General features: G+C 52.1%; 3 protein-coding genes across 4 annotated transcripts; 2 read left to right on the forward strand and 1 right to left on the reverse strand.

Annotated features, from left to right (window-relative positions):
- Nucleotides 1-533: 533 nt before the first annotated feature.
- On the reverse strand, nucleotides 534-1,724 carry LOC100906746 (non-histone chromosomal protein 6). Of its 2 annotated transcripts, XM_003744975.2 has the most exons (3): nucleotides 1,618-1,724; nucleotides 1,370-1,515; nucleotides 534-1,164 (listed from the first exon to the last, which is right to left on the reverse strand). In XM_003744975.2, the coding sequence occupies exons 1-3, from the start codon at nucleotides 1,661-1,663 to the stop codon at nucleotides 778-780; spliced, it is 579 nt and encodes a 192-aa protein (XP_003745023.1). In that variant the 5' UTR covers nucleotides 1,664-1,724; the 3' UTR covers nucleotides 534-777. The 2 variants fall into 2 exon arrangements, with proteins under 2 accessions (XP_003745023.1, XP_018495719.1); XM_018640203.1 differs by having other exon boundaries at nucleotides 1,370-1,677.
- A 10,286-nt stretch (nucleotides 1,725-12,010) lies between these two features.
- On the forward strand, nucleotides 12,011-15,135 carry LOC100906598 (3-beta-hydroxysteroid sulfotransferase). Its single transcript, XM_029111935.1, has 4 exons — nucleotides 12,011-12,384; nucleotides 13,777-14,228; nucleotides 14,685-14,894; nucleotides 15,023-15,135. The coding sequence occupies exons 1-4, from the start codon at nucleotides 12,204-12,206 to the stop codon at nucleotides 15,098-15,100; spliced, it is 921 nt and encodes a 306-aa protein (XP_028967768.1). The 5' UTR covers nucleotides 12,011-12,203; the 3' UTR covers nucleotides 15,101-15,135.
- A 1,580-nt stretch (nucleotides 15,136-16,715) lies between these two features.
- LOC100900273 (2-aminomuconic semialdehyde dehydrogenase) lies at nucleotides 16,716-22,245 on the forward strand. The gene is made up of 8 exons (XM_003745014.2): nucleotides 16,716-16,876; nucleotides 17,334-17,611; nucleotides 17,820-18,031; nucleotides 19,617-19,783; nucleotides 20,010-20,185; nucleotides 20,423-20,594; nucleotides 21,387-21,596; nucleotides 21,744-22,245. The coding sequence occupies exons 1-8, from the start codon at nucleotides 16,793-16,795 to the stop codon at nucleotides 21,897-21,899; spliced, it is 1,455 nt and encodes a 484-aa protein (XP_003745062.1). The 5' UTR covers nucleotides 16,716-16,792; the 3' UTR covers nucleotides 21,900-22,245.
- The last annotated feature ends 1,097 nt before the right edge of the window (nucleotides 22,246-23,342 follow it).

Below are 23,342 nucleotides of genomic sequence, written 5' to 3' on the forward strand. Positions count from 1 at the left end.
AACGACCCCCATTACAACGAATTTCTCGGTACAACGAACTAGAAATTTCTCCTCCTTTGGCCAGCTCGCCATAGGGATAGTGTTTAGCGGCATTCGTTACAGCGAAAACTCGGTACAACGAACCAGTTTCGTCGGTCCCTTTGTGTTCGTAGTAACGAGCTTTTACTGTATTACTTCAGCACCTCGGAAACTAGCGCGGATTCTCGAAGACGCTCGGACTGAAGCGGAGCCTTATGATCCCGAACCTCGCTAACTCAATACCGTCTGCGAAAACTCATGCGAGTCGCTCGCGAAGAAAACGCTTCGATCCTCCAACGATCCCTGAGCCAGTTCGACTGAGAGATTCATGCAGAGAGCTTCTAGGCATCGTCCTATCCCACGGCGAGCCGAGGCGGGCGACGAGGGGATTCGAGGGGCGATTCCGAACTCTCTCCAGCATGTCGAAAACTCCATAGGTAGAACATTGACAAAAACTTCGCTTCATTCCCATCATAGGCAAACTGCATGACTAATCAGCCATTCCGTAGACATTTTTTATTTTCTCCTCGCGCATGCATATGATTGGTGGAACAAAGCAATTTTTATGAACATCGAGCTCCCCCAGAAGACTACTTCTCTCTAAGAGTCCTTCTGGACTTTTATCAAAGGCACAATGCTGATTTCACCCCTCTGAGTCTGGTTAAAAGCATCTAGAAATCTCTCAATTGTCTAAATGATCCCCAACAATCAGTTCACCAAACGACTGAAGTGAATGGGATCCGACAATGCTCCTCCACATCAGAACCCGATCATCAAGTCATCGTCGAAATCGTTGTTCTCGGCTCTCACTTTGTGGAGCAATGACAGCGTGGTTTCGTCCACAGTGGAAATCCGACGTTTTCGGAAAGCTTCCATTTCGTCTCGATACCGTTGTTTATCGGCCGCGGCCAATTGTTCGAAGTGTTGACGTTGTTCGGGAGATACTTGCTTCCAGCGTTTGGCTATTTCTCTCGTTATGTCTCCTAGAGGCAACTTGAGGCCACTTTGCGACAAAAGCCGCCGCTGCTCCTTGCAGAAGTAGATATAGGCGGTCATCGCTCGTTTCGGCCGGTCTGGATCTCGCCTCGGCCGGTCCGAATTCCGCCTCGACCGTCGCTTCTTCGTCGATCCGTCACGGCAAGGTGGCTGCAATGAGAAACATGTTTGAAAAGAGTCCAACACGACATACGATCATCAGGACCGTGTACGGTGGAAGCAGCGAGCTGCGGTTGTCAAATGCGGAGCTCTCTCTATTCTGGGGGCTTGGACGTTGGTATTCCCCGGGGACTTACAGAAATCTTCGCATTACCGTGACAATGGACTGTTCGTAACACCTCGGAGCCTGTCTTACCCTCGGAGAGAAACTTTGCTTCGAGAAAAATATTTTCTCTTGCCGGTCCAGAATGAGCCATCGATCCATGCATCTCGAAGTCAAATCCTCGCGCACTTCCTCGAGCGGAACTTCTGGATTGATTCGCCGAAATTCCTCTTCAACCTCTGCGATGAAAAAATCCAAGCCATCCATCTTAGGCGACGGGGAGTCCGAATCGTGCATGTTCGTCGGCTTCGATCTAGGTCTTCTCGACGTTCACGACGTACTCTCGCGGCAACACTTTTTCCCAAGGACTTTCGTTTTCGATCGCATCACCGATTTGGCTCTGAATCATTTACGGCGTTACTTGCGAGACATCCATTGCATCGAATTCATCAGGAATCCGCGAACGTGCAAAATGTGGCGCGGCCTCGCCGTTCCCCTTATCAGCTGGAGTTTGCATTGCCGTATGTCACCGCGGTGCATTGGATGGAATGTGATGCGGACGAGCGGAAGCGGAAAAGAGCTTCCTTGCAGATAGACGACCTCATCTTCGAGGTGCTTTATTGAAGCTCCCGGGCGTTCGGGGAATCGAGCTCGGCGCGTAACAAGTGCGTATGGTCCTCTTGATTGCCAATCCTGAGCCGCATCAGTTTCCCCCGAACGAATTCTGCTCGAACGAAGGCGTTATTTTCCGGTCTTCTCTCTGTATCCCCCGGAGGTTGCACAGAAGGCGCGATCATTGATTACCGACTTGAATTCCGGAGCGTCTCGTAGCGCGAGGAAACAAACAAGGACAAGAAAAACCGTCACGGACCCCTGGTAATTGCGATCAGCTGCCGAGAAGAGTTCCCTGCACGAGGAAGCTCTCTTAACGAGGGCCACCGGAGCTGGATCACTTTTTTTCGGCAGAAAACAATCGAATTGTCGTTGCGCACCCGAGATCTCGGGAAGCTGCACCGTCGTTGGAGGAGCATTCTAAGCGATGGAACTCGACCATTCTCGACGGGCTTCCGGTTGCCTGTGCTAATGAGGGAACGAATAGCATCCGCAAACTCAACTTTATCCCAGCGGCGGAAGAAGAAAAGAGTTCTAAATGCGGAAAGCTGGGAACGCGAGCATTCATTCGGGGGCTCATAGTGCCGGCCTAGACATTTATCAGAAGACACGACCGGAAGTTTCACGCCTGCGTGTTGTGCCTTTTTCGTAAGACTCCACCCAGGAAGTAGCCGAGGCCTAGAGAGTTCCCTCTGGATGTTCGTCGCATTAGAAATGGAGGATGAGAGGGTAGAAGAATTAACGATAACTCTTGTCCTCTGAGACTTGCAAACTGGATCCGGTTCAAAAAGTTCTGCGATCGAATCGAGTGCTGATTCTACAGAAGCTATCAATTCAAGATATTCAGCGATACGATGCGGGTCCGAGGAAAAAAAAACGAAATACGGAAAGCTTCTCACGAGAAGAGCTCTGGGTTCCGGAAGTCTCCAGAATCGCTAGGGTCAATCCTCGGAATCCGGAATTTCAAGGGTTCAGACATATTTCATACTATGCTCTAGAGTGGAGCAAGGGGGCACAAAGTGGGGCCCGCGGGCCGCATGCGGCTCGTGGCCCTTTTTCTGCGGCCCGCGGCGCTTATCCCAGCATCGGTGCCGACCGGATCAATATTGCGTCGTGAGCCGGAAATAGATGAAATCGTGCGCGGAAAGCGTAAATGACCAGATCTTCCCCATTCCAGTATAGCGAGAACCAGAAGTAGAGAATAGAAACTGCTCCAAGGTCTACAGAGGAGAGATTTTCGTCCGGAGTCGCGCAAATCGAGGATGGTTGCGGCCCGCCGAACGTTCTAGGCCTTGGGTAATGGCCCACGAGACCTCCGAAGCTGTGCAACCCTGCTCTAGAGTGTATTTTCCACAGTTAACGTCTACGACGTCTGAATTTTCCCTCAGCCATTTCAGCCTGTTGTTGGCTAGGACATCCGCTCAGCGGAATTCTCGCGAGTCTAGTTGCTCCCCCGGTAGTGTTCCGCGGCTTTTTCGATATTACTCCATGGATGGTAAGCTCTGAACGTGGCGGTAAGTACGCCTTACTTAGAGCCACTGCGATCTCGCGGTACACTTACTTAGCGTCCCCGCGCTTTATGGGAGCCGTCACTCGTAAGTCGAGCCGCGATGAGAAGGGTCTCCGGCGGCCATCTCCTCGGCGGGATCCTTTATGAAATATGTAGCGGCATCGGTCAGCTCGGCGGCCCTTCACGTTGCTTAAAAACGGGTTATACGCGTCAGAAAACCACTCGAGCGGCTTCCCGGCCGGCTCGCGGAGCACGCTTCTAGGGTTTGCTATTAGAGCTCGCGAGTTCCACAGAATAATCTTGAGATAAGTTGCTCGGCTCCGAGCTAAAACCCACAAGAAATAGATTCTGGACTTGAATCCTTCTATATGTTGGGAATCTCCCGGCCATAAAAATCGATGATTCCGTTCCACTCCCCGGGCCCGAGATCCACACTCGAAACCCGAGCTCCCCCAATACAGGAGCGAGAGGCCCCAAGTCGTGAGAGACATCATCGAGTCGTCCCCAAAGCCGCCCGTGTCCCGAATTCCCCTTCTCGACCTCGGAGCTCCGGACTCCGGATCGCTGCCGACCTCCCTCTGGAAAACAGACTTCGTGACGTCATCTCGGTGGAAGCGTGGGATTATGATACTGAGCTGTCGTTTTCGCGGACATGCGGGGGGGATATGGAAGACTTGCGTCGCTTACTGCCTTCTTTCGAGACTCCCGACGTCGACGGCAATAGTTTTTCCCTGAGTTCATCCGCTCATCCGTCGATCCACTCCTTCGAATTCCACACGTACAGACCAACTAGGAATTCAGCGAGCAGAAATGGCGGACGAGAGAAGACTCTGTGTGATCTCCTGATGAGACAGCGATCCGCCGATCGTGTGCAGTCGCGAAGGATGTCGACGTCGCGTCGTCGGTCGCCATCAGCAAATCGTCTTCCCTGGCTATGATGGTTTGTCGAATGATGATCACGTTCGCTGGGATCTCGCGCCACAAACCTTCGCAAACGAAACTCGCTCTCGTGGAAGAAGCCCGAACATCGATGATGTATTCATGATTTTTGCGCTCTCACGAGCGGCATTTCCTCCGGAATCATCGAGAGGACCTCCGCAAGCCGACGTATCCCAGCAAGTCACGGCTATCGAGCATGAAAAGCAGGCACCGAATGCGGATGGCGTTTCCGCGGGAATAATCCGGCTCCCCGATGTTCGGTTCAAAACCGAACGTTATGCGAGTGGCAGCGGCTTGACAGCCTGCCAGAGATTTGTTTGTTTCCGCCGTCAGCTGATGAACGAAATGAGCATTCAATATCGAATTCATGAAGGCAGAAACTCAAAGAGCGAAAGCTATTTCTTCCATCGGGTATGCCTACGTATTATCAGCGAGCGACGTGGCGTAATTACCTAATGAGTGCTCGGGAACTCACCGTATATTTCAAACGCGGCATTAGCCATCCCCAGGGGGGAACGTTCGAGGCCACAAGCGACCGTACCGACTCGTTTCTGGCGGATATATCCCGGGATAATATTCATGTCGTCCGCCGTCACCGTCCCTGTCGAATGGTAGGCGGAAGTCTGCCTGCCGCATTCTGAAGTTTGTTCCTCACGCATTCATGGTCGAGAAACTACCTACTCCGAGCGGGAGAGACTTCTGGAGCGAATTATGATAATTAAAGCTATTAGCACGCACGCCGGGGAGGCTCCTGCCCGCAGCGGATTGATAAGTCCCATTCATCCGCAGAAGTCATCTTCGACTTATTTCTGACGTGCATGGCGCTCAGTGATGTCAAGCCGCGGTGATCGAGTCCGCGGTCGTCGGACTTCTTGAATTCGAGAACAACGCCCGGATCTTCTATGGGGAGAGCTTCCCGGACTCGGAATCTGATCGGCACAGGTCGCCGATCAGGGCGCTATGACGAAATCTCCGGAGAGCTTCTATCGTCCACGAACGAGCGTGGTGAAAAGGATGGTGAATTGGATTTTTATTTTTGGGAAAGCATTTCTGAATGAAGTCTCTCGCAGCGCGCGAATGCTCTCAAAGCCTGTAATGAGAACATCTGCTCCGGTGCTTCCAGTCGAGCTTGTGCGCATAAACCCTTATATTGGATATTCCTTACCAAAGAGAAAAAGTTCGGACCTCTCCAACGGATTTAGTTGAGCTCCTATGAGCGAGAACGGTTCGAGAGAGGATGAAATTTTCAGCGGACGACGTTTCCCCAGTGACGAATGAAATCCTCCCGACTACCGAAGATCAAGAATCGCGACTTCGGTCGCTTCCCGACTTCCTGCCCGCAAACGTATCTGATCGCGAGACTCAGCGGTCGGCTCGAGCAATCCCGTCACGTCCAGGTTCCGTGAGCGTACCCGCTCTACTCGTCGTAATATTTTCGCAATCTACAATATATCTCGATCACTCCGTCCAGCTGGCGTAGACTACCCCTGATGGTCTACAGAGATGCCGAACCCCATCATATCACACGTACAACTAGACGATTCTCTTGCGAGCCCGATGAGATTCGCTCGCGCTTTACAAGATCCCTTCCTTCACTGACATCGCGCTGCGGCCACGCCCAGCAGTCGTTCAAAGCGTCGATAAATGACGGGCTGGAGGACGGGGCTCACAGCGGTGACCAGATTAAGTAATGGTGACCGTTCGCAGTCCGAATGGTCTTGTGCGCAGTTCGCGCTCGACTTTTGTGTGACTGAGCGTCGTTCGGAAAAGATTCTCCATCTCGTCACCGGATCCGATCGACAGTAAAATGTCCAATCGACACTGAATAACGAACAAGGTCGAAAGGCGGCCTCGAAAGATTTTCGCTCGCCGACCCTTCCGGCAGTCAGCGCTACCGTTCTGAGAAAAATCGGAGTATCGATATATGACTTCGGCGAGCCAACATGTCGACTGTTTGCCGTCCGCTGGGTAACTCTCGTTATCACCCCCGTTATCATACTCTGATCCCTGGTCCTTATGCTTCCAGACCTGCGTGTATCTTGCTGACGCAGACGTCGGAAGTAGACGATGGGCGGCTCGTTAGGAGAGCTCTATGTTCGTCGACGACCGACCCGGTTCTGTGGTGGGCATGGTCAGCTCACGAATGCATCGCGTCAAGCGTCCGAGAAGAGGAGTCTCGGATACTTCGCTCTGTGATCATGACGAGTCGGATGGGCAAGGTCTCCTTATTTGGGCTAGGCTTCGTAACCAGAAATCGTTCTGCGTCGTGTCGACTCGTGCTCTCGAACGAGATTGTGAAACTACGACCATCCATGCGGCGAGCATGGAATGATGGCGGAGTTATGGTTTTGGGCTCCGCCCCCCTCCTCGATGATTCGAGTGAGCAGACCAAGAGCATCAAGATGCACCACGTTTAGCTTCTCTTCCGGGCTGCTGCCCATTTGATAACTCTCAAAGAATCACATCATTGAAGCTACCCTTGAAATGTACGAGAAGGGTCTAGGAATCAAGGCTGGTTGAACTCCGCCCGAGGTGACGCTCCCAGCCAGGAGTTCTGTGAACTTTCTCCGAAGCGTACCCTCAAAGGCTTCCCCTCCGAATCCGTCGATGTCTTCCTCAGAGGTTCTCCGAGGGTTCGCGTGGGAATGCGTTCCGTCGAAGGAGTCCCGACGAGGTCCGGGACTCAGTCAGAGTTCGCTCCGGGGATGAGACCCAGCCGCTGGCAGAATGAGCATGATTTGGCATTGATCCATCCGGGTGAGCATATGCACACATGTCTTCCGGATTTGTATTCAGTAGCACTGTTCCTTCGAGGATGATTGGCGACGTTGGATACGGCTTCCAGAGAGTCCAGCAGAATTCGGAACAGAATACATCGGCGGAGAAAAAAAAAGGGCATACTACTGACTGAGTCTCTATCTCAGTCGGGTCTTGGGCGTAGAACTCGGTTTTTCTATATCTTTCACCAAGTTTCTCCGAAGATGTCATATCAAGTTGACATCTTCGGACGAGAAAATTATCATATTTGAGGTTCGTAGACTGCTATATCTACTCCTAGTGGAAATCGTTTCCACCAAAAAATGATGAGATAATTTCGTATGAATAAGAGACGCTCTTCCGAGCCATCGCAAAGATCCTTGAATTTTCTCCCTTTACTATTAAAATCATGATCTCGCATGCAATCATAGTTTTACCCATCCAAGAATGGGAATACTTCGCTCAAATGTTTCTACGGAAGCGAATGGTGTCCGGAACTGTCGGAGCTGAACATTTCTTGCCATCATGATATTTGTGCTGGAATGCGTAGTTCTCGAGTATTTCGAATCCAATCCTATATTATTACCTGTGACCTTTTCTAACCTGAAGGAAGGATTTTCGAGTTCGGGATGACCTTCTGACGATGCCTCACGAGCAGTCCCACATATTTGACCATGATAATTTTCCTCACGAAAAGCTTCAAGTTTTAGAGGATTCTGACGATCAAGTTTGTGACAATTCTTCACGATTCGCACCCCATCTCGTCGCCCTACCGAGGGCCAAAGCGTAGCTCTACGCTAATTGTGAAATATTATAGCAGCATGGTGCAGGAATCTACCCGATTCTCGTCTCCCGAATCCCCGCAGGTGAACAGGTCAGATGTTCGGATCTGGGATACGCAACTCGCGGTGGGATACCAGGAGCGACGATGGAATGAGCACAAACCCAATGTCATTGTTTCATAATGCACGATTAGCTAGCCGTCCAGACCGTTCCCGAAATCAACACGTTTTGTCACCCAGATCCCGTGCAGAATTTTCCATGATCCTAGCCTCGATCGATACGTCTTTGATCGTCATAAATCGAGCGTGATCTCTTTCCCCCGGGAGGATAATCACAGGGAGGACGGCAAGACAAGAATCTCCCGTGATGAGTCGTTTCCGCTTCGATGCCTCTAAACCTCCGCATGATATCTAGCTCCCTCTGCTTGGAAGCATGTCGCATCTGTAGGAGAAGCGTAAGGAGCGAGGCTGCTGGAAAGATGCACATCGTTCTGCATCGATTCGTCTATCTGGCGACACAATGATGACCTCTCATCGGCTCTTAGGATTATCGGGGGGCGCCTCCTCGAGACTGATCGGTGATCACTCATTTTCTCGGGAAATCCGATTTCCCCCCATTCCCCGCTCTAATCCTCCAACTCTCTTAGGGCAACTCAGTCATCGAGATCGAAACCTATCATCGGCTAGAGATAGGCGGGGTATAGGCCGCGATATCGGATATGCTTTCGGATTGCTGGAAACGGTGGGACAATAAAATGAGAGCCGCAGTCCCATGGGATGGATGGAGCATGCCTCTTGGGAACAATTCCCGAACAGATAAACTTTGATGGATTCCAGCAGCGTGTCCTCTGCCGCACAGTTTTCGCTGGCACTGGTACTCGCGGCCGCCACCGCCGAGCGACTGTAATGAGAGGCCTTGGGTCTCTTCAGTCTGGGGCATCGGCTGAGACGAATTATTGCAGTGCCCGTCAAATGGCGCAAGCGAGCTGGGTGCGTCTCGCTGGCCGAGACGCCGGTCAGTCGCCGAGGAAACTTGTGGCCTGAGCATAGAATAAGGAAGACTGATGACGAGCCTTGGCTGAACAAGAGAATCGCTCCGTTTCATTCGGGATACGGACGCCTTCCATCTGACGGGTACTCCGGGTTCCATATTCCGACGCTGTGGATGAGACGAACGGGTTGCGCCCTTGTAACTCCGCGCCGCGATCGCCAAAGCTGAATGTGTCGATCGACCCATGAACTGAAATGAAGAGAACGTTCCCTCCCGATCGAAAGAGAAAACGTTCGCCTGGTTGCGGTTGCGGTATACTCCCTCGGGCGGTTCCCTATTCCCCCGGACGAGGCCCCCGGGGTGGTTGATGATCGTCCACCTCTGATTTCCCGGGGCCTCTCCTTAAGCTGAATGACGGACGTGATTACCCATACCACTTTCCCCGTCGGCGTCGCGTCGCCCCGCTCACCGAGGGCCTCTTTCCCTCAGAATGAGATACCCGATGACGCTCCTTTAGCTCACAACGTTCCTTGATGAACATATGGTGCTTGAACGTGAGCTCCGGCGCGTGACTCTGAGGACCGCTTCGCGACGGCGTCGGCGGAATCGCCAGTAATGAAAGCGGGTCACAACACCGCCCGGTCGGCCACTGCGAAAACTATGAAGCATCGACCGGATGGATCGCACCCAGGCACCGCGCGAACCGTTCGGCGGGGGATGGAGGTTCGCAACTCGGCATGGGAAGCCCGCAGCCGGAATTCGATGATTCTCCTGGATATTTGAGGAAGGGGAGATCTCAGTATGGACATGTATTGACAACGTGTCCTGGGAATATATGCGCTTGAGAGTTTGAAATGGCTCTGCGCAGCTTCCTGATACGGCCGCGATCGCTTCCGGTTTCCAAGAGAATGAGGCAAGCCGTCGAGAGCTGCTGAGGCAGAACATTCCACCGCAGCCCAAGTTTGGCATTCGCTCCGAGGAAACAGCGGAATTTCAGGGACCCGACTTGTTCCAATCAGCGACCTCTGCCGCGTATTCATTTTCATTCGAAATCTAGTTCACAGAAACGACGGTCTATCTCGTTCCGCCGACTCAGATCGTTCGATCCCTCCCCGCGGCAAACGCTCAGGAAAGGAGGCGCGAGAAGGCGCGCATCTCTTGGTCCCAGCTCATGTGGAAAAACACATCGGTGAAATTCGCCCTGGAATGTTAACCTGCCCGAAATGTCTTCACATTCTGCCAGGAGCGCGCATACATTGGCATTCGCATTGCGGAGCAGGACGCTCGAGGCCACGGTAAGTGACATTGCGGTGGAGAAAGGCTCGATCCGTGGCGGTGTTGATGGCACCACGTACAGGGAATTCCTGCCGTCGTGTCGCATTCACGTTCTGAGCATGTGTCATCGACGCTAGAACGACCTACACGAATTGCACTTCTGTTCTCGAGGCGTCCGCTGGGATCGAGATTCAGAGCAGGACACCGTGTAATCGAACGCTTTCAAAAAAAATACCTACACTCGGAATCATCCGACGCCGAGGGCCCTGACTGCTGCCGCGGACTCCCTGATTAGGGATGATGGCCTAATTCCCCTGTGTGCGATCCGAATGCGCCCAGAGGATAAATAGCGTTCCCTCACGACGAGGGTAGTCCCCTTTTATATTACTCCATGAATGGGCGAACACGGTACGCTCGGATGACGTCGGATGGGCAATTACGTCCGACGATAACTCAATTGCACTCATTCGTAGCGTTTCAAATTAAACAGACGGAACTCTCGAAGTTCCTTCTCAGAACCATTCTTCTAACGGCATCGAACCAATCCGCGATGAGCTCGTCCGTCGAGATGACCCGACGCACAGTAAACTCTCCCGACCTCGTAACCCGCCTACTCCATGCCTTGGGGAAACGGTGTCGTTCGTCGGCAAGAGCCTCACATCCGACGATCCTGCGGATCGTCTATGAGCGCTCGTTCCGGAGAGAGTCCCGGACGAATAATTATGCGGAAGGGGCACGCCGAAGTCTTCAGCGCCCGTTCCGTATCGAGCATCCGGGTACGCTGAAATTCATTGGCGGAATCCGTCATGTGCAGCAGAACAAGGACGCTGACTCGGAGCGTCACATTGCTGCCGGGAAGAAAAACAAGTACGCTTAGAATGACCGCAGAATTCCCAGTGTCCTCGAAAACGTGCGGGCGCCGATGCCTAAAGCGAGACCTCGAGGGGCATCGCTCATGCCGATGAGATGAATCTTCGAAGAAGAGATCCCTCCAGGTTGTCGATCTGTACACACTTCATAGCTGATTCATCGAGTCCAGTCTCTTATCCTGCGAAGATTGTGTGAGAGGACGCTCTGCATTTCATGAAAACCGAGTGACACCTCTCCGTCGGTCGTGAGAAGATACAAGGCGTACCGAGTCACCTTGAGAGATTCTTCGGCCAATCTGCGGTTTTACCGAAACGGAGTCTCCGCGGTGGCCGAGTTGACGCGGTCTGCGGGCCTCAGGTGGCAATATCCCCGGATGGATGAATGCAGGAAGAGCCGGACAGATGGGTCCTCAAGCATCGTAGGAATCGGGGCCGGCAAGGGAATTTCTAAGCGTGCTCAATGCAGAACAATATCGCAGTGTGAGCAAATAGCATCGCAGCTGAATCGACAAAGGCTATCGATAGCGATACAGCCGAGAACAGACAAATAGAAAGATGACATCCGGAGGAACGGCTCGGAAGGGAGACTTTGTTTTGCCTTCTCCTCTGAACTGTGCGTGTTTCTGGTTATTATTTTTGATACTCCGAAAGCATTCTCGGCTCCGAGAAACTCAAAGCTCCTCCCTCGGATGGATTTTACAAAACATACACATGTCTCTCCTGACTTGAACGAAGTTTTTTTCCCCGGCCGATGTCGACAGTTCATGTCTAATGCCGTATTGGAACTAAAATAGGACAGGCTTGCGTCGAGCGGCGGAACGAATGGGAAAACACGAGCAGCCTCTCCCTTACCGAGCCAGATACAATGCCAGCGACTGTTGGTCGTGTGTCAGACCGTCGGACAGGTCATGGATCGGAACTCATACCTAACCTGACGTTGATCGCAGCGCCAGGCTATCGCTGAACGCATCGTGAAGGACGAGAGACGTATCGCACGGGTTAAGTAGTATACTTGGAGATTTCTCGCGAATCTCCATGGGCAAGGACCATGGGGAAGAGCTCGACTGTTCGAAAGTCCTAATGTCAACGAGCACGTCATCGGTTGGCTCTCGACAGTCGCTCTGTGGAGTTTGCGGTCGCGTCACCATCGTCGCTCACTCTAGTGTTGTGACAGTGACGATCGTGTTGGACGATGAAGAAACCATATGATTTCAAAGTGTTGGGTGACTGTAAGTTCCCGCTGCAACTGAGCAGCGAATGCGTCGATGAGGCTTTGAATTTCACCCCTCGCGATGGCGATATTGGCGTAGTCACGTATCCTCGGAGTGGAACCACGTGGACTCAACAGATCGTTCTCCGGCTGCTCAGATTCGGTGAGTTGTGATCCCGTAGCGCCGACGGTCCCGTTGGAGGCAAGCTCGAGTTCTCGCCAGATTGGCAAATATTCTCCCGTGCTAGCCGACACTCGAGAGAGCAAATGGGCGGGATCACAGATCGAACGTAATTCTGATAGCTCGGAGGACTTCGGGCGATAAACAGATTTCTTCGGAGCCGGAAACTTGAAACCATTAGTTTTGAAACAGAAGTTTTCTCTTTTGTTCTCCTTGAGGAAGCTCTTCGAGCCATTCCCTATTTCCGCTCTAGAGCATTTCTAGAACTGGAACTCGGTCAGACTCGGACCGAGATGGTTCCGAATTCAGATCAAAGGAATCTGGAGGCTCGATTCCGTAGTGGAATCGAGAGTCGAATCGGAGAGGAATACCGCCACGGAGGGATATTCCTCGCGGCCTTATTGGAGTTACGATCGTAGCGTGACCGCGGGACGGAGTTTTAAAGTTTTTTCCTTGTACATGGAGCGTCTCCGGGCGCAACCCAAGTCCCGCCAGGGGACTCCGCGATTATTTGCGTCGTGGTTGAAAGTTTGGCTCGTGTCCAATAAACTGCAGCTTTGTCTATTACGGAAACATCGGATAAAATCCTCGATCGGATCTCAAGACCGTACCCGGAACCCAGGACTGCTTCTCCTCGCTCGCACTAAATTCGGGCTGTTTGAGCGGACCCTCTCTCACCATCATTTGTTATTTCGGGCGTTCAAGAATCGGCGGGTCATGCCCGATAATATATGTAGGTTTCATTCAAAGTCCGTGGTCGAGATATAGACATTAGGAGAGCTTAGACGTTTGCTGACACGAAGTAAATTCGCCGCTCTTTGAACCTGAATAGGTCCTGCGGTCTGTTTGAGGATATGCTATGACTCCCGGAATGCGTTAGTCTTACTTCCTCACAGAATTACGTAAAGCCATCGCTGCGCTGCGTCGTTACGCTCCGAGCTCTCACAGACTCGTCATGCGAAGCAGAGAACGCGATTTCGTCATCGAACCCATTTGAAATTTTCGGAGCTCGCCTTACGCTGGCAGCATAATCCGCCGACGATCGCACGGAGAGAGTTGGGCTCAAAGCTCCTGTCTCCACGTATCCGACGTATTCTTCTGTTGTCATAAATCGAAAATCCATCCGGAAAGCCGCGGATCTGCAGGCGACGGTCGAGCATAAAAAAAGAATGCATGCTGCGCTCCGCGTCGCCTCCCCGCAATCGATGCGTGCGATCGTTCCAAGATATTGTTCACGTTCGCTGATAGGGACTCCACTTTCAGCGAGACCATTCAGCTCCAGAAGGGGGGCCGATCGTGCCCCGAATAACAGTCCCGCGCACCGTCCCGTAATTTTTTCTGCTCTCGCAATAATTCATTCTGCAAATTTTTCAGACGAAAACCTCGAGTCGTGGAGTCAGCTCTACTCGAAGAGCCCTTGTTTGGAGCTACAGGGCACGAAAGGGATTCTCGCATCCGCGGTCCCTGTATTCTATAAAACCCACATACCTTTTCATCGCTCACGCTTCAACCCCCGATCGAAATACATTTGGGTGATCCGCAACCCAAGGGACGTGTGTGTCTCCAGCTATCACCTGTACTCGGATCTTCATCCGGCTTTCTGGAGCAAGAAATATCCCCTGAAAGAGTTCGTGAAGCATTTCTGCGAAGGCGAGGTGTACTACGGAGATTACTGGGACCACTTGCGGACTTGGAAGCAGATCGAAGATGAGCCCAACGTGCTCACTCTGGTCTATGAGCAAATGAAGAGAGAGCCGCGTTCATCCATAATACGGATAGGGGAGTTCCTGGGAGGTCGATGCTCAGAGTTGGTCAAGGACGACCAGGTAGGAATGGATCCCTCTAGGTGTAGCTCTCTGCCAGCATGAATCCAACGGTTGGCAATCGGAGCTCTCGGTACTCAGTTCGCTTCGGGGAACGATGTCGCGCATGTCTAGCGACCGGTGGATACCGCAATATCTCGCGACGGGATCAATCTGATTACTCCCATAGCGCATTGATGCATTCGCTTGCTGTCGAGCAATTTTCGTTTCCGTTATCGCGCCCAAGAGGCTAGCATATGAGTCAATCACATGAACGACGACTCGGGTCACCTACTATATCCTGGACGGCGTTATTGACCTCGATAAGCCTAAGGGTATTAGGGCGGGCCTGCATTTGTGTATTTTCAACTCTTTCCGAAAACCGAACAGAATGATAGACGAGCAGAACGCGGTCCGAGGACAACACTGATCCAATCGATGAAGGCGCATGGCTCATTCATGCATACTGTCCAATTCCAGGTAGTCGAGCAGCTGCTGGCCGCAACGTCCGTCAAAGCTACGAGAAAACAGGCCAATGTCGGTTTTCTTCGAAATCTCACCCGTTTCGACAAACTCGAAATCTCTATGGCCCAAGGATTTTTCCTGAAGGTTTGGAGGGTCATCGGTAACGATGTCAGCTTTGTTCGCAAGGGTGTTGTCGACGACTGGAAAAATCATTTCGATCCGGAGGTATCCTGCCCGATTGCTACATCGAATGCGTCATCAAATGCGATAAGACCTCATGACGATGGACCGATACTCTAGTTTATCAATTGATCATGTCAGGAATCCGATAGAAGTTACTTTCTGTGTTCCAGGTGGAAGGTGTCTTCAACGCATGGATCCAGAAGCAGCCAGATCACAGAGATATAATGAAGCTCTTCGATCAGAGCTAGCAGAGCACAATAAAAATGACCCGCACACTCGTTCATCAGCAATAAATGAGATGTTTTGATATTATCGATGTCCTGCGACGCTTGTCTGAATCTTACAATCGGGCAAACTGAATCTGCTCCTAGGTCGGACGAGCTCCGGAAGATGTCTGTCATTCAACAGGTTAGGGTCGCGAATCGGGACTCCCGATTCTGCCATCGAGGCTCCCGATTCTGCCATCGAGGCTCCCGGTAGATGCTCTCAATGAATGATAGCTGAATAGAGGCGTGAAATCTATATGAAGCGTCCGCGATGAAGAGAGAAGCATCGGGAAGGAGACCTCGTACGACTGATGAGTTCGTAGCGTGGTCGCTGGCAGCATCCTGATTCGCCCATTGGCCTTTCGTCCTCGATTTGATAAATTTGAACTTGTCCTCGGGCTTTCGATTACGATCGCAGGGAACACGCAACAGGCTGCGGTCGTGGGGCTCCACAAAATTATTTGTGGGGAGGGTCGCGGCGAAGAGCCGCGAATGCCGGAAATATGTACTGGATCCTCCCCTAGAAATCACAATCAAAGAGGAGGTCCTCCGCAACCGAGAAATCGTCCCTCTCTTGCAAACGATAGTGAAACGGATCTCATGCTCAAAGAGAGTCTGTGAGCCAGGGGCGTCAGAATTTCCGGTACACGGTTGGCTAAGTTGAGGTCAGATCGAGCGCGCGGATCTGAGCGCGGTGCGTCGATCCAGCCCCTGGAACCTGGACCACCTCACACAGTGGTCCTTGCCAGGGTCATTGATTTCCCAATTTTTCCGAGGCTGTCTGGATTCTAATATCGGAGCCCCGAGCGTCATATATACGGTCCTGTTAGCTTTTCCATTGAGTTTCGGGTTTTCGCGCCGCGACTCCGTCCATTGAAAGATGAAAGAGAGCCGGCGACAGCGAGGACAGACGGGGTCGCATTTATTCACGACGGCACTCTGGTAGATTAATGCCGGGAAAAACTCGCATATTCCTTTCCTGCCCTTTCCCGGGAAAATACGATTTTTAAGCTGATCACGTCGGTTCCTTGCGTGCCAGGCATCGAGCAAATCGAGTGTGGTTGGAGCCCTCGAGGAGAGCAATTTTAAACTGACTGAGACAGTTCTGGTTGCATGGTCCCGCGAAATTCCAGTCCAGAACCTTCCCAAGGAAGCTGCAGTTTCGGGTTTCCACTCTCTCACGGGAAAGGAGAGGCATTCGCATGTACGGCCAGAGAACATTGACAGAGAATATTGAAGCCATTATTACGAAACTCGATACGCGGTGGAGAACTTCCTGCGAGGAATGAGCCGGATACAGCTGACGAAGTGTGACTGATGATACGCGTGAGCTCATCGAGAGCTCGCTCTCCGGGAGAGCTTATTCCGCTGCCGAAGCACACAAAACCGGAGCCTCGAACGTTCGCTTGACGCCGTGGCGAGACGCCGCGCCAGCCAATTGCGTAGACGAGACAAACACGTCGTTTTACAACCATTGTTACAACGTGATGCTCCTACCGCGGCGCTTGTCGTCGCCTCGAGCGATCGGCGAGGGAGTTCGTTGTATCCATCCCATCGATCCATCCATTCATCCTCGAGCGAGTGCCGCTACATTGTTTCCTTGCCTGGAATAACAATCTTCCTTCAGTCCTGCCTTCCTGCCTACTCGCTCGCTCGTCTCCGGAGACACTTGACATGTCGCTCATCGAGAATTTCATCGACGGGAAGTTTGTCCCAAGCGATGACTACTTGCCGAACATCGACCCGGCCACCGGTCAGGTAAAGCACTAACTCACTCGTCTCCCGGCGCTGCGTCGAATTTCGCCCATGAACATAGAATTCTGAGCCCAGGTCCCCCACGACATCGAACTTGGGGTTTTTAGCGCGTCGAGGGCTCATCTGGTCACAGAGTCTGAAACTCGGGTGCAGCTTACCGTCGAGCGGCTCTCCTGTCGTCTCAGTCTGGTGGTGGAGGTGGTGGTCTCATCTGCCAATCTACTCTGGTAGATATAATGATATTGACGTTATTAAACGGGATAAGTGGCTTAACGGCCGTGTCTGCAATCTCTCCTCGGTGTGAGCAACTAATACCCGAGTTGCAGATTACTCCATTGACGCAGTCTTAACTCATTAGGACACAGAAGAAAGCCGGTCTCTCCCGAGCGTCCCGCGAAACCGACGCTGGACTCTTTCTCACGAGACTAAGTCCCGATCTTCTCTTTTTGACGTCGCTCAGGTCTACGGTCGAATCGCCAACTCTACGAAAGAGGACACGCTGATGGCGATCGACGCGGCCAAGCGTGCGCAACCATTATGGCTCGCGAAGACAATGTCGGAGAGGGCATCGATCCTGAGACGCGTGGCTGATCTTCTCGAGCAGAAAATCGATGAATTCGCCAACGCCGAGTCCCGAGATCAAGGGAAACCTGTTTGGCTCGCTGAAAATGTCGACATTCCGAGAGCAGTTCACAACTTCCGTCATTTCGCCAATAATGCCGTCAACGATCGAGAATTGTTCGTTTCAAGTGAATCATTCCTCATTGCATTATATCGAGAGTTAGAATTTTCGTCGTCGCCTCGTCTAGCGAGGGAAGAATTAAGAGATCGAACAGCGATATGGAGAATCCGGGAGGTTCTCGCAAGCCTCTCGGAAATCCGCATCTCTCGTCGAGCGTTGACGCTTTTCCGTGCGTTGCTTCTCATGGGCCTCCGTTGCTTTCAGAGCCGTGCCGCAGCCGCGATCCCAGTTCCTGCATTACACAACCAGGTCCCCGGTGGGCGTAGTGGGTATCATCACGCCATGGAATCTCCCTCTTTATCTGCTCTCATTCAAGTTGGCTCCAGCCCTAGTGTATGGAAATGCGGTCGTGGCGAAACCCTCGGAGCTCACATCCATGACGGCCTACATGCTCGCAAAGCTCTTCGTTGAAGCGGGTACATCACGTCTAATAATAATTCTTGTCGATCTCAATTCGTGCGCACGAGTCTTCAGAGCTAATTTCTCGCTTATCGACGCATCGAGCACGGCCCGACCCCGCCCACATGACCCAGGACGGCCGCTCTTGACGAGCGAGTTCCAATCCGGTGTTCGGTGTGTCACGGTCTCGATCCGATGAACTTCTTCCGGAAGCGGCCCGTGTTCGAAGTTCTCTGTCGAGCATGAATAGTTCGCATGTTTTCCCCGCTGTTTCATGAGGCAAACAAAAGAGACGGAGACAAGTTGTAAAGAGTTCTACGCGGTCTATCCCCGGCCCCGTCGACAGAAACTCACGTGAACGGGCTTAGGGACGAGCAACACGCGGCGCTCGCTCCGCGGGTTTCAATTGTGTCGCGAGCAAGCATCAGATCATCGGGTAAAGCCGAGCCTCCGCCGAGCCCCCTATTACTCTGTATGCGCTGTTTGGTTAGCTTCGTCTCCGAATGATGGTAAACAACGAATGAAACCGAGCCCAGGTCGCGCAACCGAACGTATGAGCGAGCGAACGTACAAACAGAATGTACAAGCACACAGCGGAGAAGAGTTGTTGATTCATCCGTCTCGCTGGCTTCTCGCATCAAAGTTCCGAATCTCTCCGGAGAGATGGCGGTTGTCTGTGTGGAGATGCTTTCCTTGCACAAAGAGAACCGAGAGAGATTCGGGAAACTTCTGCTAGACAAATACGGTTCCCAAATCGCCCGTCTGCGAAATACTGGGAGAGAGATCGTATCATCAGTCGCTCACTTAGTCAGGCGGTGAAATAGAGAACAATTCTCGCTCTCGTGGGAACAGTTCCGCGCAGAAAGTTCAAGTATTAGTTATTATTTATCCGATGTCCGCTTCTCCCGACCGCCCGCGCTGGAATGGTGGAGCCAGCAGCGATTTCTGCGGAAAATTTCCCATCTCTCGTCGCCGCTCATCGATTTTCATATCGATTGAAAACGACTTTCGGAAGATTTCCGATCGAGCTCCGTCCACTCTCTTCAGAATTCGGCTCTCCATCCCTGGTGTCGAAGCTCATCGCGAACATGCGCTTCGCGCTTCCCCATCCGCGATCGCTCGCTCCCTTCGCACGAGCATGCGCACTGATTTGGAGCGGGAAGGACTTCTTCCGCTAATTGGATGCGAAACAAGACTCCTGATGCATTTCATTGGAACTGCAGCAGAACTCGCCTCTGAGCGGCTGCCTAGGAGGAACGACGCGCGGAGGGTCAATAAATTTCTACATAGAACGATATCTCGTGGCGAACCTTGTTCACGGGCTTCTGTCCCGGGCTTCCACGCCCTGTCCAGTCATTGATGGACACGAGAGTCCTTCACGCTCTCGGCGAGGACCCTACCTCAATTAGACGCGACGCGCGAACAGTAGCCCGGGGAAACTTTTCCTTGTCAGCGACAAAGTAGCAGAATCCTAATTCAATCTCGAGACCGATGATATCATCTGAACGACATCGACGTTGATTCGCCAGCTCAAACGCCCCAAAGGACCAGCGTCTTACGAGGGCTTGAGATGAAAGAAGAATTACAAGGGAAGGGTTGCAGGATTGCCGGACGGAGTGTGCAATTTCGTTTTCGGCAGAGGAGTCCCTGTCGGCGAAACACTTTGTACTCATCCAGACGTGAGAGCGATTTCCTTCACCGGCAGCACACTCGTCGGAACCAGAATCGCTCAAATTGCGGCTCCCATGGCGAAGAAGTGCTCCCTCGAGGTGAATTTCATCAAGTCATTCTAGCATTACATTTGTTTCGAAATCCTTCTTTCTCTCCGTGTGCCCGCACAACGATGGAGATTATCATAGTATGAGACCCGGGATCGATTTCCTTAGCCCGGGAACGTCTACTCAGGACTCTCGTAGACCCTGGGACCTCTGCATTGATATCGCGGGGCGGAATTCATTGGAAAATGGAAAAATGAATTTAGAAATTGCTTCCCAGATGGGCGGTAAGAACGCGGCCATCGTTTTCGCGGACGCCGATCAACGGAAGTGCGTAAGAACCCTGCTACGAGCATGCTTCCTCAACCAAGGTGAAATTTGTCTCTGCACCAGTCGTATCTTCGTCCATGAATCGATTTACGAGACATTTGTCGCCGATTTCGTTCAGCAAACCCGGTGAGTATCATTCGGAGAGAAAATCCAAGGACTTTCATCCGGAGCGTCCGAAACCCGATCGACGGGGACTGACGCCTCTTCAAGAGTTTAATTGCTTGTTTGCTGCAGAGAGGTTTTAATGGCTCCGGCTGGCAGTATAATGAAGTTTCTATGTCTAAAAGGACACGGGGGAGTAGTTCCCGATGCCCCGCCACCGAGACCCGAGTAGCAATAGATATTGTTGCGAACGCTTTCCAGGACATTGAAAGTGGGACCGCCCTCCGAGAGGGACTCGTTCCTCGGAGCATTGGTCTCTCGTGAGCATCTGGAAAAAGTTCGCGGCTACGTCGATCTGGCGGTCGAGGAAGGCGGGCGAATGCTCGTCGGAGGAGCCGAGGCCGTCGAAGGTCTCGGTGACGAGCACAAGACCGTGAGTAACAAAATTGTACTCTTTAAGCGGAACGGTGAATCGCCACTCTTGGAAAGTGTCATGATAGAGTCTTAAGTCTGATATATTGTTCGCCCGACGGGGAGCGAAACAGACCTCGGCGAAGCCGTGCATAGCATGGGATGTTCAAGCAGATCCTGCTAAAATATAGCTTTATCTTCGCGCAACACGAACCAGATGGAGGGCACTGGCCACATCTCTGCGCAATTTATGAGCGGACACCATGACAGAGAAGAGAATCGAATTCTCAATTCCTCAGAGTCCAGGGTCACATCGCAAAGCCGATGGATTCCGAGTGGCCTATAGTGGGGAAGGTTGCTGAATAGACGGTCGCTCTGTCGCTTTGTTCACAGTCGGGGGGAGACGAACGCGTTGGGCCCTCGTCACGCTACGCTTTGACTCCCGCTGGTGTACGGAACAGCTCCCTATTCGTTCTCATTTGTCTTCTTCCGAAACTGGTGTGTATCAAACGGACTCCGTGTCGACAAGGTTCACCGCCCGCATTCATATACGCGGATGCATGCGTGTTCGCAAGCGTGAATGCACACATCGTGGGACAACTTGACGCTCCGAAAAAAAAAGATGGGGAAACGCAGGTGTGACGTGTGTCATGGCAATTTTTTGACGCGGCAGCGAGACGTGTCGTTTGGATTCGAATATTCGATGCGGGCTTGTTCCTCACCGGCTGATGAATTTTCAATGCCGAACCCCGACGTCAATGAATTCCTCCACCAGCCGGGATTTTTTTCCAAATCGATTTTTTTCTGATTTCAGGGATTTTTCATGAATCCCACCATATTCGATGGCTTGGCGGCGGATTCACGCTGTATGCAGGAGGAGATTTTCGGTCCGCTCGTATGCGTCGCACCGTTCCGTGACGAGGCTGAAGTGATCGAGAAAACTAATTCCGTGGAATTCGGTCTCTGCGCCAGCGTGTGGACAACCGATGTGCGCCGAGTACACCGCATTGCCGGAAAACTTGATGTGAGTATCAAAATATGGACACGACCTTTCGGTCGGCTCCTATCGCACTCAAGAAATGAGAAGGAAACGACACGACCCTGCAGGAACGACATTGCAGATTTGAATCGGAAAATTTCGCCATCCCGAGGCTTGGTAACTACTTTGCAGGTCGGGACCGTGTGGTTCAATTGCTGGCTGGTTCGCCACTTGCACATGCCTTTCGGTGGCACCAAAATGTCGGGGCTTGGCCGTGAAGGAACGGACGCGTCTCGTGACTTCTACACCGAGTGTAAGACAGTATGTGTCGATTTCAACGAAATCTAGAGCGGATCGCCGAAGGCTTGCGTTGCCAAAAAGAACCGTTCTGACCGGGCGAGCGAGCGAGCGAGCAAGCAAGCGGGAGGATCCGTGAGATGCCAACGACAGGACGGACAGGAGAGGATAGACAAAAATGTCACAAGGATCAAGGTCGCATAGCTCACATAGCTGCATTGAAGCCTTTCGTCGCTTTCCATATAAATAGCCATGCGAATAGACTGAGGTGAGGAAGCGGGACCGGGGAAGAGCTCTATTTGTATGCAAATAATTTCAGCTAGCGCAAATGTCGTCCTTCTGCTAGCCGCCCTCATTTCCCTCAGTTCTTCTAATAAATGGTAATTATCACCTCACCTTGGATGCAAACCGCGCCACGGCCCGGATTCGCCGAGAATACATACCAGCGCCCGTTCGTACACAAAACCTTCGGAAAGTAATCGTACGCCTTGCTCGAGTCGAGAGTATTCGGTCCCTTCCATCAGAGATCTCTTTTACTTATTGCTCCAGGGAGACCTATTTTTATTTATCTCTTCTCTCTGCATCGGATCGAGTGTGTGCAGGGGACTGATACGTTCACGGAAGCCTCATTTCTCTTCTCTTTTGTTAAACTTGGATAAGCGGCTCCTGTGGCATTATCAGACGCGTGCATTGACTCGTTTCACACCGAGCGCTGTGCATAAACGGTCGCATTCCGTCAGCGCCGCCTCAAAGTCAACAACCACAAACTCTTCGGTGCATGGAAACGCCCCGAGCGGTGTTTTGAATCTCGTTTCCCATAAGCATGGATCGTTGCGAAGGGGCGGGCCGCGCACACGATGATGGTGGAGCTCATCTTACATTTGTTCGATTTCGAATCGCAAGAGTCGTCTAACATGCAGGACGTCGCGGCGTCCGATCCCAGCAGCGGGCTTGTCGACGACCATTCGATGGCCGTTCCGCGCCTCGTTAGCTTCCTGTTTCTTAGCGGAGAAGTTTTTTTCTTCTCCAGCGTCCCTGAGCTCTTCGGGTGTCTTTTTGCTCTTCTTTGAAAATCTCAATTAGAAATCCGATCGGCGCTATATAATCATGAAATTCGAAACTAGTCCGCAGTCTCGCTGAGTTCAAACGAACTGTCCCACTCAGTTATCGGCTCACACACATGTTCGAACAAGCTCCCCATACAATAGGGGCTGATCCTCTCCGTTGCGGTCAATCATGGAGATAATGATTCAACGCGGGCCGAAATCTCTCTTTCCGAAGCATCGGATTTTCGGAAGCGATCGCGCTTATCATCATGAACACCCGGAGTGATGAAGCGCTGTATCCCATGTTGTCCCGCGCTGAACTAGCGCCTGATATTCCGTCCTATCCTCCGGAACCAGGAATTGGTGCAGCTGAAGCCTTCGACGGCTCGACGGGGGCGATTTTCCTCGGTAACTGCTCACGCATTCTGGTTTCTCTCGTGAGTGTAAG

This window comes from Galendromus occidentalis, unplaced genomic scaffold, assembly GCF_000255335.2.
Source record: "Galendromus occidentalis unplaced genomic scaffold, Mocc_1.1 scf7180000077476, whole genome shotgun sequence".
Lineage (NCBI taxonomy): Eukaryota > Metazoa > Arthropoda > Arachnida > Mesostigmata > Phytoseiidae > Galendromus > Galendromus occidentalis.